Source organism: Nelusetta ayraudi, unplaced genomic scaffold (assembly GCF_046127955.1).
Source record: "Nelusetta ayraudi isolate G7.1 ecotype Tasmania unplaced genomic scaffold, CSIRO-AGI_Nayr_v1 ptg000042l, whole genome shotgun sequence".
In the NCBI taxonomy this organism is placed as follows: Eukaryota; Metazoa; Chordata; class Actinopteri; order Tetraodontiformes; family Monacanthidae; genus Nelusetta; species Nelusetta ayraudi.
The window spans coordinates 2430042-2443874 of record NW_027466092.1 but is presented as its reverse complement, the minus strand read 5'-3'; the positions used below and the strand labels follow the sequence as shown (position 1 = coordinate 2443874).

The 13833-nt window shown below is 45.3% G+C and overlaps 2 protein-coding genes across 3 annotated transcripts; one reads left to right on the top strand and one right to left on the bottom strand.

Moving 5' to 3' along the window:
* Nucleotides 1-3711: 3711 nt before the first annotated feature.
* Nucleotides 3712-11431, bottom strand: eme1 (essential meiotic structure-specific endonuclease 1). 2 transcript variants are annotated; one of them, XM_076033659.1, is made up of 9 exons: nucleotides 11312-11431; nucleotides 10113-10799; nucleotides 9088-9215; nucleotides 8295-8384; nucleotides 6944-7065; nucleotides 5660-5798; nucleotides 4692-4807; nucleotides 4404-4593; nucleotides 3712-4077 (listed from the first exon to the last, which is right to left on the bottom strand). In XM_076033659.1, the coding sequence occupies exons 2-9, from the start codon at nucleotides 10771-10773 to the stop codon at nucleotides 3901-3903; spliced, it is 1623 nt and encodes a 540-aa protein (XP_075889774.1). In that variant the 5' UTR covers nucleotides 10774-10799; nucleotides 11312-11431; the 3' UTR covers nucleotides 3712-3900. The 2 variants fall into 2 exon arrangements, with proteins under 2 accessions (XP_075889774.1, XP_075889775.1); XM_076033660.1 differs by having other exon boundaries at nucleotides 11247-11359.
* Nucleotides 9694-13078, top strand: mrpl27 (mitochondrial ribosomal protein L27). The gene is made up of 5 exons (XM_076033661.1): nucleotides 9694-9783; nucleotides 11599-11709; nucleotides 12117-12245; nucleotides 12415-12482; nucleotides 12571-13078. Exons 2-5 carry the CDS (start codon nucleotides 11670-11672, stop codon nucleotides 12775-12777), a joined length of 444 nt encoding a protein of 147 aa, XP_075889776.1. The 5' UTR covers nucleotides 9694-9783; nucleotides 11599-11669; the 3' UTR covers nucleotides 12778-13078.
* Nucleotides 13079-13833: the final 755 nt, after the last annotated feature.

Here is a 13833-nt window from a genome sequence, read left to right as displayed (position 1 = left end):
CTAATGAAGACAGAGGTGGGGTTTGTGGATGAGAGAACGTGAGCCCTATTCTGTATTAATGGAAAACTCCTCCGTCTTTGACAAATCATATGTTTGGAATCACGGTGGGCTTAAGGGCGTATGTCAGCGCAAGCTGCAACATTTCCACGAGGCCGTGACATGCCTGCTTATTAGCCTCTGTTTCTGCGGGCGAAGGCGCGGCGAACACGCATGTTGGCGGTGAATGTAGCGCCGCGCCGGTCCCAAGTGGATTATAACTATTACAGCTGCATAAATGGCTGTAAACCAAGATGAAGGTTAAAGCCAGCAGCAGGACTCTAAAAAGTTTATAGTGTTCTGAAAGGCCACTCTGCACTCTTGCATCGTCAATTAAAGGATGGCAAATGGGTTTCTCCGGGAACAAACTGGCTTTTATGAATAGTGGCGGCGAAGACGCCAGAGAAAAATTGACGCCGAGGGACGCGCAAAAGGGAGTGCCGCCGCCGCCGCCGCCCACTCCCGCCGTGGAGTCTGTTGTGATGCTCGAGGTGCCAACTGGGCCCAGTGAAACGGCTCATAAACTGCGTCAGCAAAGTGGCTCCTAACACCTCGACGAATATTAATGTCGCGAGTAGATCATCATCCGCCGAGCTCGTGCTGCTGATCAAAGTCGGCTGGAGTTGCCAGGCAGCCCTGTTTGCAAGAAACAGTTCATAAATTAAACTGTCTCTTCCCTCCAGTCGCCTCGTTCTTCGGTGTCTTTGATGTCTTCGTCATGGTAAACATACAAAGCAGTGAGGCTAGCCCGCTTATCATATCTAATTTATGTCAGTGTGTGTGAAGCATGGCCATGAAGTGAGTCGCGTTCTCACAAAGGGGTGGCTTAAAGGCAATCGATTTGGGGGGTGGGGAGGGGGGGGGGGGGGGGTGCTGCCTTAAGGCTAAAGCTTTAGTATTTAGATTATTTAAAATCTTGGTGAATTATTCTCTGAGTGGATAGTAGAACTTTGAGATCCTTCAAAGTAGAGGCTGGTGCCTGTGTGCTGTACAAACATTACTCATGGTTTGAGTACAATGAAAAGATGCTTCACAACGTATAGGAGGAGAGTATTGATTTTAGACAGACACACACATCATTCAGGGAGAATATAAAGATGAACTGTGGTCACTCTTACACCTAGACACACACAGACACTCACAGTGGCACAAGTGACCGATCAGTGGATATTTTCTCTTTTAGGAAACTTTCTCTGTAAACCCTGGAGACAGTCCAATCCCAGTCGATCAGCAGTTGTGAACCATGCCCGCCATGTACTGTATAAAGGCAATTGGCTGATTACCTATTTGTGTTAAAAGAGCAAAATAAATGTTACAGCTAAGAAAGAGGCCAGTGAGTGGGTATACATGATAATGATGCTGCTGCTGAGAAACAGAAGGTGTTATGTGTCAGAAGGCTGCTTTCAAGAGCTCATCTGAAACCCTGCAAACGCTGTACAAGCCTCATTTAGCAGCTTTATTGCTGCGCAAAAACTGTGTCTTTTAAACAAGAACATCCTTGATCCTAATTTAGGAACAATTTCATGCTTTGGTGGTGTTCAGGGCAAGAAGGTGAATGATTTGGCACGAGAAAAAAAAAGATAGTGGCTGTGTTCCGTTCTGTTGCCCCATTAAAAAAGAAAAGAAAAAAAACCCTGCAATGTCAAAGGAACAAGTGTAAAAAGTATGCACCATCTGGATTACCGACGCCTCCCGCTCTGCTCATTCGCTCTGACTATTTCTGGACTTTGACAATGGACTTCCTCCGCAGTTTCAAGATCGGCAGGGCTCCAACTTGTTTTGAAGCGGTAAAATAATGTTTTTGGCATCACAGACTTGAGAAGTGATTAGACAGTCGTTGCAGGATGCAAAGTGGGCTCGGCGCCCAGGTGGTAGCGAGCTGAGTTTCGGCAGGTAGGAGGGTGAACGCCTCTCCATGATCACCTTGATGGCACAGAGGGGACCACTAAAAATACGCTGTGCAACACCTGCGTTCAATCTGCCAACCTCAGATCAAACACCGCTTTAATTGTGAAAGTTGTGCAATCAATTTTTGTTTTTACATGAAATATATTTCTGGACAACTCACTTCGGTTCCAGCGTCAATAAACAAATGCAACTTTCGCATTTATGCATTTCAGTGCAAGTACCGTAACATTCTGTGCAAGGTGTCTCTAATCTTGCAAGTGAAATCAAAAGTATGATAATGGATCTCACTACATGGACACAGAAACAAACCAGCTATATGCACATTCTTAGCATTCCATTGTACAGCAAGTGAACAGAGGATATGACAAATGTAAAGTCCTACTATCACCATTTTGTGGACTATAGTCAACAGGATGTCCCTGTTGACAATTCTGTCTGTAGTGTTTATTTTTAAATTATGCTATGCTAATGTTGGCATCGAGCAATGTCCAGTTGTTATCTAATGCCTCAAAGTCAGAGGCAGAAAGGGGCCAACAGTTAGCAGGGCAGGCAGAGTTGTATACAAGATAAACCTGCAGCTACAAAGCCTTGTCGCCTGCAAACAGAGAGCAAGAGTACAACACACAGGGGCCATGTGCTGGAGATCAATAAAGTATCTGTCTAGCTAGCTAGCTAGCTAGCTATCATTCTCCTCTGTGCAGAGAAACTATTGTTCTAAAGCCTTTACAACTTTACAAAGTGAGTGAAAGTGATTGTTGAACTCTGTTCTGGACAAAGGCCAGAAGTGAGACTTTTATGTTGTCTGTGAAAAACACAGAGTTTTCAATCAGCCCCCTATTTATTTATTTTATCCTACGCTAACCCTCTCTGATTCTGCTGCGTTAACACGCTCGGTTGGGCCCCTTCACGTCTCCGTGTGCACGACCTGAGGTGAGACATGTTGCTCATCTCTTAAGCCCATTTAACAGCTCGTTACCCACCCGCCTCTTCTGCCCCCTCTTTATTCCCCTCCGTCTCAGACACCACTCTTCTTGGTCGGGTTCCATTTTTTGCTAATGCTGCGGAAATGAGACGTGGGCACCGCAAAGCGCGATGGCAGCGGATTTGCGCCGACATTTCTGCACAGCCCTGCATGAGAGCACAAACAAGGCCGGGCCAAAGCTGAGCTCGACGACGCCGCTGAACACAGAGTCTGTGGAGAGCGAGAAGAGGCACGGAGGGACACGCAGCGGTTCAATCACTCTGGGTAAGGTGATGTGATGTGCTGCACAACAGGCAGAGAGAAATGTATTCTTCCACACATACAGACTGGCGGTAAAAGTACTACATTGAAAGGTGAAAAATAAAACTTGCTTACAAACAAACTTGCTCAGTGGTCTTCAGCTTGTGAGTGCTGAGCCGCTACTCACATATTTCATATTTGCAGTTACAGCCTTGGTCAAGACGTGTGGTGATTAGATATTCACCATGAGTCTGCAGAAATCAAACAGGGCTCACAGCACCTGAACGTGATGCAAACTGGCTTTTTACCCGGGAACAAAATGCAGGCAATAATTTACCGCGCCTGTTGTTGCCATACAAAAATGTATTTACTTCCAGAATCAATAAACCGCAACATAAGACTAGTCACAAATACAAGTCATCCACGCTCTAGCACTGTTCTTTAAACAGGCCAGGTGAACACTGCATTTATCACCTTTAACCTTGCAAGAAGCTGCGTCCTGTAAAGATTCCTAAAGAATAATAAAAAAAAAAAAAAAAACTGTCAAAGGTTTAAGTTTTATTTATCCAGAGTGACTGCAAAAAATACAAATAAAAAGTAAACACTTTAAATCCATTGTAAATTACAAACTGTTGGTCAATAAAAATGTTTAAAAAGGGTGTTTCTCATGTCACATAAGAAAAATACGACTCATCCTCATCCAGCGTTTTTGCAGCCGTCGAACAGCCCTGGGGTCAGACGGTGGAGTCCAGGGTCTGCTCGGGGTCACCGCAGTTCATGACGAGGTGGAGGCGTTTGGAGAGCTCGGGGCCGACCCTGCGGGTGGTGGACGTGATGCCCTCCCCTCGACGGATCAGCAGGTCGGAGAGCAGGGAGGTCCTCTCACCGCTCGTCTTGCATGCTTTGTAAGCCTGAAATTGAAGACACAGCTAGTTGCTCTCTGTAGGGACAGACTACAGTTGCTCTCTGGAGGGAGAGACTACAGTTGCTCTCTGGAGGGACAGACTACAGTTGCTCTCTGGAGGGACAGACTACAGTTGCTCTCTGGAGGGACAGACTACAGAGGCGCTGCTTTTGAATTGCTTTTTCATAAACTGGAAAAACTGATTTAAAAAAAACATGCAAAAGTGAACATGTGTCCCATCAAAACTTGTCCAACGTGTAAGAGAAATGGAGACATCAGGAGACCCACAGGTGTGTGTGTGTGTGTGGTGTGTGTGTGTGTGTGTGTGTGTACCTTGTGGAGCAGCTGTGGTGAGGGGAACGCTGCCAGGATGGCCGAGGCCATGTCTGGACTGACCCTGTTCAGCTGCTGGATCTGTCTCCTCCACACCTGCAGGAGGCCCTTCCCGCCTCTGTCCACGCGCTGCCCCCCCGCCCACTCACTCTCCAGGTGGAAGGAGAAGCCCGTCTGCTCCCTCTCCCGCCTGGTGCGCACGCACACGTACAGAGAAAGAGGAGAAGGTCAACGCTCCGCTGGGCTTTGAGTGAGCCACTCCGAAGCCACTCGCGACAACTCGCTCACTTGAAGGGTGCCTCCGCAACCGCCTTGGTCGTCATGGCGACGTGGTCGCAGAAGTCCTTCCAGGTGGACAGGAAGCGGACGGAGACGCCGGTGTGGAGCTGCAGATGCGCCAACGCCTGACACGGAAACAGAAACAGAGGCAGGAGAGAAGTGCCGAGAAGTTAGCGAGCAGCAAAACACTTTCAGTGAGCACCAGATGTGAGGCGATACATCCAGAAGCCTGGCTTTCACATGGACGACCTGGAACTGGTGGAAAGGGGCCATTCTGTTTCTTTTCAAAATAAATTTCTTTTGCCATAATTGCCACGTGAGCTGAAATGAATACTGCACTTTTTAACCCTCCCCCTCGCATGCACTAGCCCTGTGTGTTTCAATGTATTTTTTTTAGAGTGTTCTTAATGTCAATGTGCCTTGTGTCTTGCTGGGAATTGTATGAGTGGGGTTTGTGAGCAACGCGAGAAGAATTTCTGTCACCATTTGGGACAGACAGACAGACAATAAAGTGTCTATCTATCTATGTTTCTATCTATCTATATATCTATCTATGTTTCTATCTATCTATGTTTCTATCTATATATCTATCTATGTTTCTTTCTATCTATCTATCTAACTATCTATCTATCTATGTTTCTTTCTATCTATCTATCTAACTATCTATCTATCTATGTTTCTATTTATCCATCTGTCCATCTATCCATCCATCTATCTATCCATCTATCCATCTTAGTGTCTGATAAATTCCTTCCCTCACCACACAATAGATTTTGTGCATGAATGTATATGACCTAGATAATTCATAATTGCAGTTGGCAAACTGCTCTGTAGTCAGATGGTAAAATTGTTCTTTGTAAAATAACAAATTATGCGACGCTCTATTCTGGAGTTAATCCTAAATGTGGGAAAAACAGAAAGAGACTTTCCTCACATTTACTGTCCTCTCTGCCCCGTGCGAGGTGACATCCACTCACCTCCTCCACTTCAACGCGGGTCACCTCAGGTTGCACCTCGCCCCCATTATTCTTCTTCCTCTTCTTCGCCTTCCCCTCCACTTGCTCCTCACCTGCGACCGCCTCCCGCAACCTCTTCTGGCTCTTTGACTTCTGGCACCTGCAGGAAAATAAAGCATTGTTTTTTTTAAGTTCTTAAATTTTTATTGGTGACCCTGGAGCTGGCCCGAGTTTGCATTTTGCACTCTTCTCACACACACACACACACACACACACACACACACACACACACACACACACACACACACACACGCGCACACACAACACATACAACACACACACACACACACAACACACACACAGAACTGTGCTGACAGTGATGGCTGGCATTTTTGACAATGCATTTAGCTCTCATGGCGTCTGCTGTGCGTGTCAACTGTTGTTTACTCGACACCTCCATGCGCAACACCTCACGCTGGCACTGTGTGAGTGCCGCCACTCAGGGATGGAGCACTCTACTGAAGGGTTTATCGAGTAGTGAGTATTATTTTATTTGCCACCCCTGAAGCCACTGTCACTGCCACGTGACGGCAACTTTGTTTACTGCAAGGTGACGTTTGTGTCTGGACGGAGGCACCATGTCTCACCAATGACATCAGTTTAAGCTTGTTTCTTTGTTGTTGCTGCTTTGTATAATGAGGAGAACTGGTAGAAAGCAAGCATTGCATTTTTCTGTCTGGTTGCTGCCGACTGTGCGTTTGGTCTTGCACTGTTAGGTTGGTGACATGACAGTAAACCTGTCAAATGCCTCAAAAATGCTCCAAGACTTGCTCCAAGTTGAAAAACTTTTTTTTTTTCCCCTGTTATTTCTCTGGTGAAAGACGAAGACATCTGTTCTCTCCAAAGATGGCCACAGCCAATCATCTGCCTCCATCTGGCTTTCCCCTACTGCAACCACTTCTTTCTCAAAAACTGAATTAAACACAACTGAACGCTTGGATAACAGTTCATCTAAAAGAGGCAAAAGGTGAAATATACCTTTTTGGGTGAACGAGCCCTTTAATGCCGGCTTAAGGTACAAGGCCAATATCCGTTCCTTTATCTCTCTCCCCTCTCTTGAAATCTGAGCGTTTCTTGTCTCGAAAATACAAGAATATAGTGTTTTTTCTCTCTCTCTCTCTCTACTTCTACCTGAAATTTGTCTGTGTAGGCTCATTTATCCAGGTAGAAGGTTCTTCTAAAAAGAATTTTATCAACAAAAAAAAAAACATTTATTTCAAAACATCTTGTGTGTTTTTTTTCTACCTGAAATATTTCTCCAGGTCGACGACCACCAGGCTGAGGATCTTGCCAGGGTTTCGCCGCTGCTGGTCCTGCACCCAGGACGTCAGGGTGGGATCGGGGTTGCCCCTGCCGTGTCTTTCCTCCTGCATGGGAGAGTGTGACGTGTGTGCAAATGTTTTGGAGATTATTAAATACAATGCAATTGAAGAAGGCACTGAAACGGAATGTGTTACTGACTGCTACTGATCTGGTTTAATCGAAGCCTAAAGTGTAAAACCTTTTTTTTTTTTTTTTTTTTTTTTTTTTTAATCAAAATTATTACAGGCCGGCCATTGAAACAATCAATAAATCTTGAACTTACAATTAGGTTAAATACTAAGAGATTTACATGAGGCAATTCATTGTTGCTGTATGATAAATGACTGGTCAGTTTGGTTTATTTAGCCTTGGAAACAACACGGTAACACAGTTCAAGTGGCCAAACAAAAGTCTTATTTATTTCATCATCATCTGGATGCGAGAAAACACTGTGACCAAAAACACATAGACTGGCTGCACACATAATGCACACATAACAATTTGCTTTTCTAAATCACACACTTTCTTTTCCACGAAATTTAGATTTTAAAATGTGTGCAAGTCGAAGAGTTACCGCAGCCTCCAAAATCATTTTCTCCACTTCAAACCGCAGTCAAGTGCCTTTTAGTTTAAAATGTCAATATCCATGTGATGTGGCTGGTAAGGGTTCACGTTCACATTGGAGGAAGTAAACCAAGCAGTAACCTGGACGTGTAGAGGAGAAGCTGCTCCGTGCTGAAGGTTTGAAACTTCAGTCGCAGAATTAGCCGGCGCTGAGAGAACACGCAACAGCACCCGCTACGCCCTTTCCGAATCGTTTCTTTAATCACCTCTTTAATTGCAGAGGAAAACAATGGGCACTCCCACCCACCCAGTCTGCTCTTACTGTCAGCAGCTGCTCACCGGAAAAACTGTCGTTTTGTGAAGCTCTAATTAGCTGCAGCGCTAGGAAGTGGGGAGGATACGCAGCATGTTGTTGCTTACACAGTAAAACACGAGGAACGTTATTAACTAATGGATATGACACGTTGATACATTTTTGCCATTGTGGAACACTGCTTCCTCAACCTTGGAACAAATACCATCTGCTCAGACGCTTTGCTCATTTAGCTGCATCAGACTCGTGCAGTCATTTGTGGTTGATCCCCAACACAATAGTAGATAATGTAATATTACAACGTGGATTGATTTCCAAGATTTCCAATGTTGCCTTTCAGAACTTCCTGACACAAGAGAGAAAGGAAGCCATTCAATTCAGTTGCATTTCTGACTCATGTTCTGCAAATGCACAAACCTGGACGTAATTGTGAATTAGTGTGACGAAGTCCTCAACAGTCATGTGCATCACAACACTCGCCTCTGGGACACACGATCCATCGCCTGACTGAGAGAGACAGAGCGAGATGGTTCCGTCTTTATTCATCTTATTTTTAGATTAAGAAAAAAAAACACACAACACATCAAGTCGCATCAATGTATAAGGTGTCAGCAAGCATTTTAAGAGGATCTTTATTGTGTTTGACAAAGTGTGGCTGCATCACGTAGACAGATACCAACAACTGCAGAGGGTTATTGTTAACAAGAAGAAAAACAACGCATTGCAATGTAATGTACTTTGCCTGGATGTGTGGCTCAAACATCCAGTATTCACTGTAGTGAAACAGTGTACGTGCAGAAGGGAGCATGTAACTTTATGTGAGTAACTGCACTATAAGGCAGTGCACTTGGAGACTCAAAAGTGATTCTTAGTGCGACACATCGCAAGTACCTGGGGCGTCGAAAAGTTTTATTCCCCAGCAGAAGATGCCTGTTTAAACTCTGTTTAACTGACAGAACACTGCGAGCACCTATGAACGCAGCACTGTGAGGACCTGAGGTTATTTTGACGGGGGTAGAAAATTGTGTCTGCTCTTCATGACAACTCTATCAGTAAAGGTGTAATGCCTTAAGCTGAGAGAGAAGTCAAGTTAAGCCAAGGTTCGGATTTGGCATATTGTGGAGGTTAGGGTGAAGGCTTTGAGTCGGGCTGTCCAGAAGAAAGACAGATAAATGGACAACAATGCAACAACAGAGAGGTGAGTGTCTACCTGTGCACACGGTGAGCGCCTCATCCAGCTGACGCTGCGTGGGATGGCTTGTTTCTCGATGGCGCAGCTGCAGCCCAGAGCCTGCAGTGATGTCAGCAGAGTCCCGCCTCCCTCCAGCTGTAAGAGAGCTGTTCACATACGCCAAAGTCACATGATCCACAGGTGCGACCCCCATTCACCAACAACAGAAAGGAGCACCTTCTTTTGTCATCGAAATCAGCGTTTCCCAACCGGTGGGTGGACCCACTTTTGGGTCGCAGAGCTGTTTTGATTGGGTCGCGGCTTCGTGGGCAGTTTCCCTTTAGTGGCCTCTTGGTATTTATTGGATTACATGTGTCTCAATTATATTTTGACATAACTTGCTGTATTGTGTGTCTATATAGAGATACTTTCAGATGTTTATACATGACTCACTGACTGACTTGACTACAGACGACTCTACCTGTTTATTTTTCACGTGTATGCATGTATATATTAGAATCTTTTCCACCGTATTATGCATGATTTTGACCAATATCAGATCTGAAAGTTATGTCATGTTGTATGTTAAAGCTGACCGGTCATGTGATCTTGATTGCACCATGTGATTAGTCCCATTTAAGATGGCTGCTCACAGCACCTGAGTGTCTGAAGAAGAGCACACTGCTGGAAACGTACGTCTAGTTTTAAGCCTTTTGCAAGGAGTCCTGCAGTGCTGTGAGTCTTTTTTTCAGTTTCCCTTTCTACAAAAAAAGGGGAGGGGTTTTAAAATAGAGAAAATGTTTGGCATTTACTTTGCAGGACATTCAATTCAATTCAATCATTTCAATATTGTATTTAGTAGACATAATAAAAAATGAGCTCGCGTTTTTATTTTTGTGGAATAAAGTTGAGGGCTGTAGAATAAATTTGGGTCACGACTTCATGATAAGGAAAAACTGTGGCTCCTCAGACTCCACCGGCTGAGAGCCACTGATCTAAATCTGTCTCTCCAACGTGTCTCTGACTAACTTGGATGCCGCGAACGCACGGCCGCTCCTCGTTACCTGGATCCACGGCCGCCACCATGTGCTTGATGCACTCCTCGGGTCTCAGGGCTTTGGCGGCCTCCGACAGAGCTCTCCTCTCCGCCTTCTGCCTCTCTTGTTCCTGCCTGAGTGCTTCCTTGTCCTTCTGCTGCCTCTCCCTGGCCTCCCTCCTCTTCAGCGCCTCCTCCCTGGAGGCCTGGATCCCCTCCGCAGTTCGCTTGGCGGCTTTCCCCTTGGCAGGGCACGCGCTGGCCAGCCCTGTGCCAGGAATGGGCTTTGGCCTTGGCAACCACGACAGGGGATGAGCCGCGTCCTCAGCCGAGCCAACGGTTTGCACCTGATTGATGCTGAGGGGGACGTTAACCTGACCAAGCTGTGCGCCGGCCAAACTGGAAGGTGAACCGTCCTCAGCGTGTTTTCCATTGGCAATGCTGCTTTCACAGTCGAGTCTCTGTTGGAGTCTTTGCGCCAGAGGGACGTACGGTGCGTCATCGTCGTCAGAGTCGCTGCTGATCGTCATCACGTCCGCCGTTCTCGCCGGCTGCGATGATGATGAGGAGGTCGTGGCCGGCTCTGCGGGGCTCTCGGAGTCCTGGCAGAGGTGGCGCTTTGGCTGGAGGAAGTCAAACACGGGAAGATCCTCGTCCACATCGCTGGTGGAGTCGCCGTAGCTCCCCATCTTATCTCACATCTGAGCGGAAAACACTGCAAACCACATGTGAGGGAAGACTTGTTAAGCCAACGTGTGAAGATGAAGGTATTCTGAGGACATATCTCAATAAATTCTATCAGCAGATTAGTCGGTGAATGTAAATGAGATTCTAGCCACGGCCAATAGCGACGCTAGGACACAACCTGAAGTGCACAGCGAAAAAGTAAAGACGCTCGACTCTGGTCAGTCAACGTCCATATTGTTAACACAGATACGTTTAGCTCAGTTTATTTACGTTTTAATTGGCTACTGATACCAATTTGAGTTACGTGACAAACTTGCCATTAACCTAAATGCTACAGAGATTCGAGTTATAAATGAGCAAAATAGAACAGAAGTAATCGATGAGACAGACGTGACATTTGAAATCTAAGCACAACAGCTGTGACGATACAACGCCGATACTTTTCTATATATTCCGATGTTTCATTAACACTTACAACGTTTGGATTACGAGTTGATTCTAGGGCGATTTCTTTGTAATGCTTATCAAAGATCGACTTACACCATGGTAATAAGTACGCTCTCGTGTCCACGGCAGCGTTTACCCGGGGAAAGCGTTTGATTTCCCCGGGTCGAGAGATACTGGTGCGTTCAAGACCGTAGAACATTTCACGATCATATCGCTGCTCGCGGATCAAGTTTCTCCCAAACAACCTGGGAAGTGGCGCACGGACTCTTTTAAAGCAGATGCTAGAAAATGCACGTGTGTGTTCTTATTGCATTTTTTTCAAAAATGTCTGCCATATGAATTGTATAAATTTAAAAGAGATTTAGCATGTTCTGTTACAGTTCCTCGGTGTCATGAACATATCCGGAAGTGACGTCTTATGGGATTTGCGCATGCGTAGCAATCTTTCAACATGGCAGCGCTGGCGTCCTTGATGTTAAAGACTAGAGCAGGTAATACCCTTTTTTTTTTTTTTTTTTTTTAAAGATTATTGTTAAGCCTCCTGAAATGTGTTGCTAAGTAAATGATTGTCTCACTTTTAAGTCGCTCTCTGGAATGTTGTTACCGTATCTTTGGTAATTAAAGTAAACGCTATATGCTAGTTTACATAGCTGTGCCAGGTTCACAATGTGGAAATTGTCACTAGTGGGAAAAAAAATCTTAGAAATAAAACAAGCAAACATTAAGTCGTTGGATCTTAATCTGTTATATGTTTTGATGCGTATTCCACCTGATATACAGCTGAGTAAATCTACAGCACAACTCGGTATATTCTTACCTGCTAACGTACATCTTGTTACCTAATAAAGTTTAGGAATTTGAATGTTCGTCGTTGACCTGCAACTGCTGCTGGTTTCAGGTGTGCTGATGCCAGGTCAGCTCTTTCTCCTCGACTCTGTGAGGTTTGCGTCAAAGAAGGCCGGAGGCAGCAGCAAGAACGTGGGAGGAAAGAGTGCTGGCCGCAGATTTGGTTTCAAGAAACAGGATGGTAAACTCGGATTGCTCTAAATCCCTTCATGTAAAAGTTGGAAATTTTGAAATGTAGCTATTGCATTTGCATGTTAATTTTATTGCGACAAATACCGGTCTCGTTACGTTTGAGAGAAACATTCCAACGCTGTGATGCGTATCTAACCTGTCTTCTGTTTTTTCACTAGGTAACTTTGTCCATGCAGGCAACATCCTTGCAACCCAGAGGGCAATGAGGTATCACCCAGGAGCTCATGTAGGCAGCGCCGTGCATTCCCAACACATTCATTCATTAGAGTGAATATGTGCACACCCTCACCCTGTCCTTCTCCCCACTACTGCAGGTCGGAATGGGAACCAACAACACGCTCTTTGCTCTGGAGGACGGACACGTCAGGTTCACCAAGGAGGTCTACGTCCCACCACCACGCAGCCCCGAGGCCACCCAGGTCATCACCAAGCTGCCTAAGGGAGCCGTGCTCTACAAGACCTTCGTCAACGTGGTGCCCGTCAAGCAGGAGGGCAAGTTTAAACTGGTGGACATGGTCTGAGAGCACCTGGACAGAACTGGACTGAATGATCTTCACCTCTCAAGTTAAAACTGGATTTGAGTTGATGGGTCATGACAGACGTCAGAGCGCAGCTCATTATTCAGTTGGTGGGAAACAAAATCATGGAATCGGAGGAAAACGTCCCAACCTGCCTCCTGATTGTCAGTTCATCTCACCACCTGGCCTGAAGAGATGACCTCTTTTTGGAGCTTAGACTCCTGGTGAAGGGGTGAGGAACTGTTGTCATGATACTGACTGTGTGAAGTATTTAATGTAATAAAGTTTTATACAGAAAAGTCTATATTTACTGATTTGTTTTCCTTTATCGTTTTATGGTAAAACCCAAACCAGACCATGAAGGGTAGATGTTGTAAAGACGTCATATACTCACAGTACGCAAAACAAGTTCACCTTTAAAGAATTTTACAAGAAATTAAACTGGCGTTTGGCTTCTGTTATCCAGTATATAAGTAAAGGTTGTGAAAGCAAAAAGGTAAAGTCACCCAAATCCAGTTTGGGAATGCACTGTATCTCATTTCTCCTTTTGCATTATTAGGACCGCGTATGAAAATACACACATCCAGGAGTGTAAAATTCAATAGCAGAATGTGACCACAAGGTGTCGTACAAAAAACGCTACAATTTGAAGCCCTATGCTCGGTCACCCGTGAGCTGCAATCTCGTGTAAGGCCACCAGATGCCGCCAGTCACTTTCACTGCAATGAAAGTGCCAGATCATGTGAAAGAATTGAGAAAATATACAAAAATGAAAGAAAAAAAGACATGAACATATGAAAGAAAGTGCTGATTTCCTCTGAGCGGTCCTGCACCATAACTTCATGTGAGTTATGTCTGGTGGGCTCTCAAATATGTTTTGTAAGTCATCCATTTATTGAGAGGAATGTTGGCAACACATGTCCAAAGACCTTCCAAGAGGGTTCCAGAGATAAGAAGAAACTGCTGGATTTCTTGGTCCCGTGGAATGCACAAGGAGTGCCGCTAACGCCTGGTACGTTTCACAGCTGCCGGAGCGCTGCAGCAGAGGCAGTGATGGAT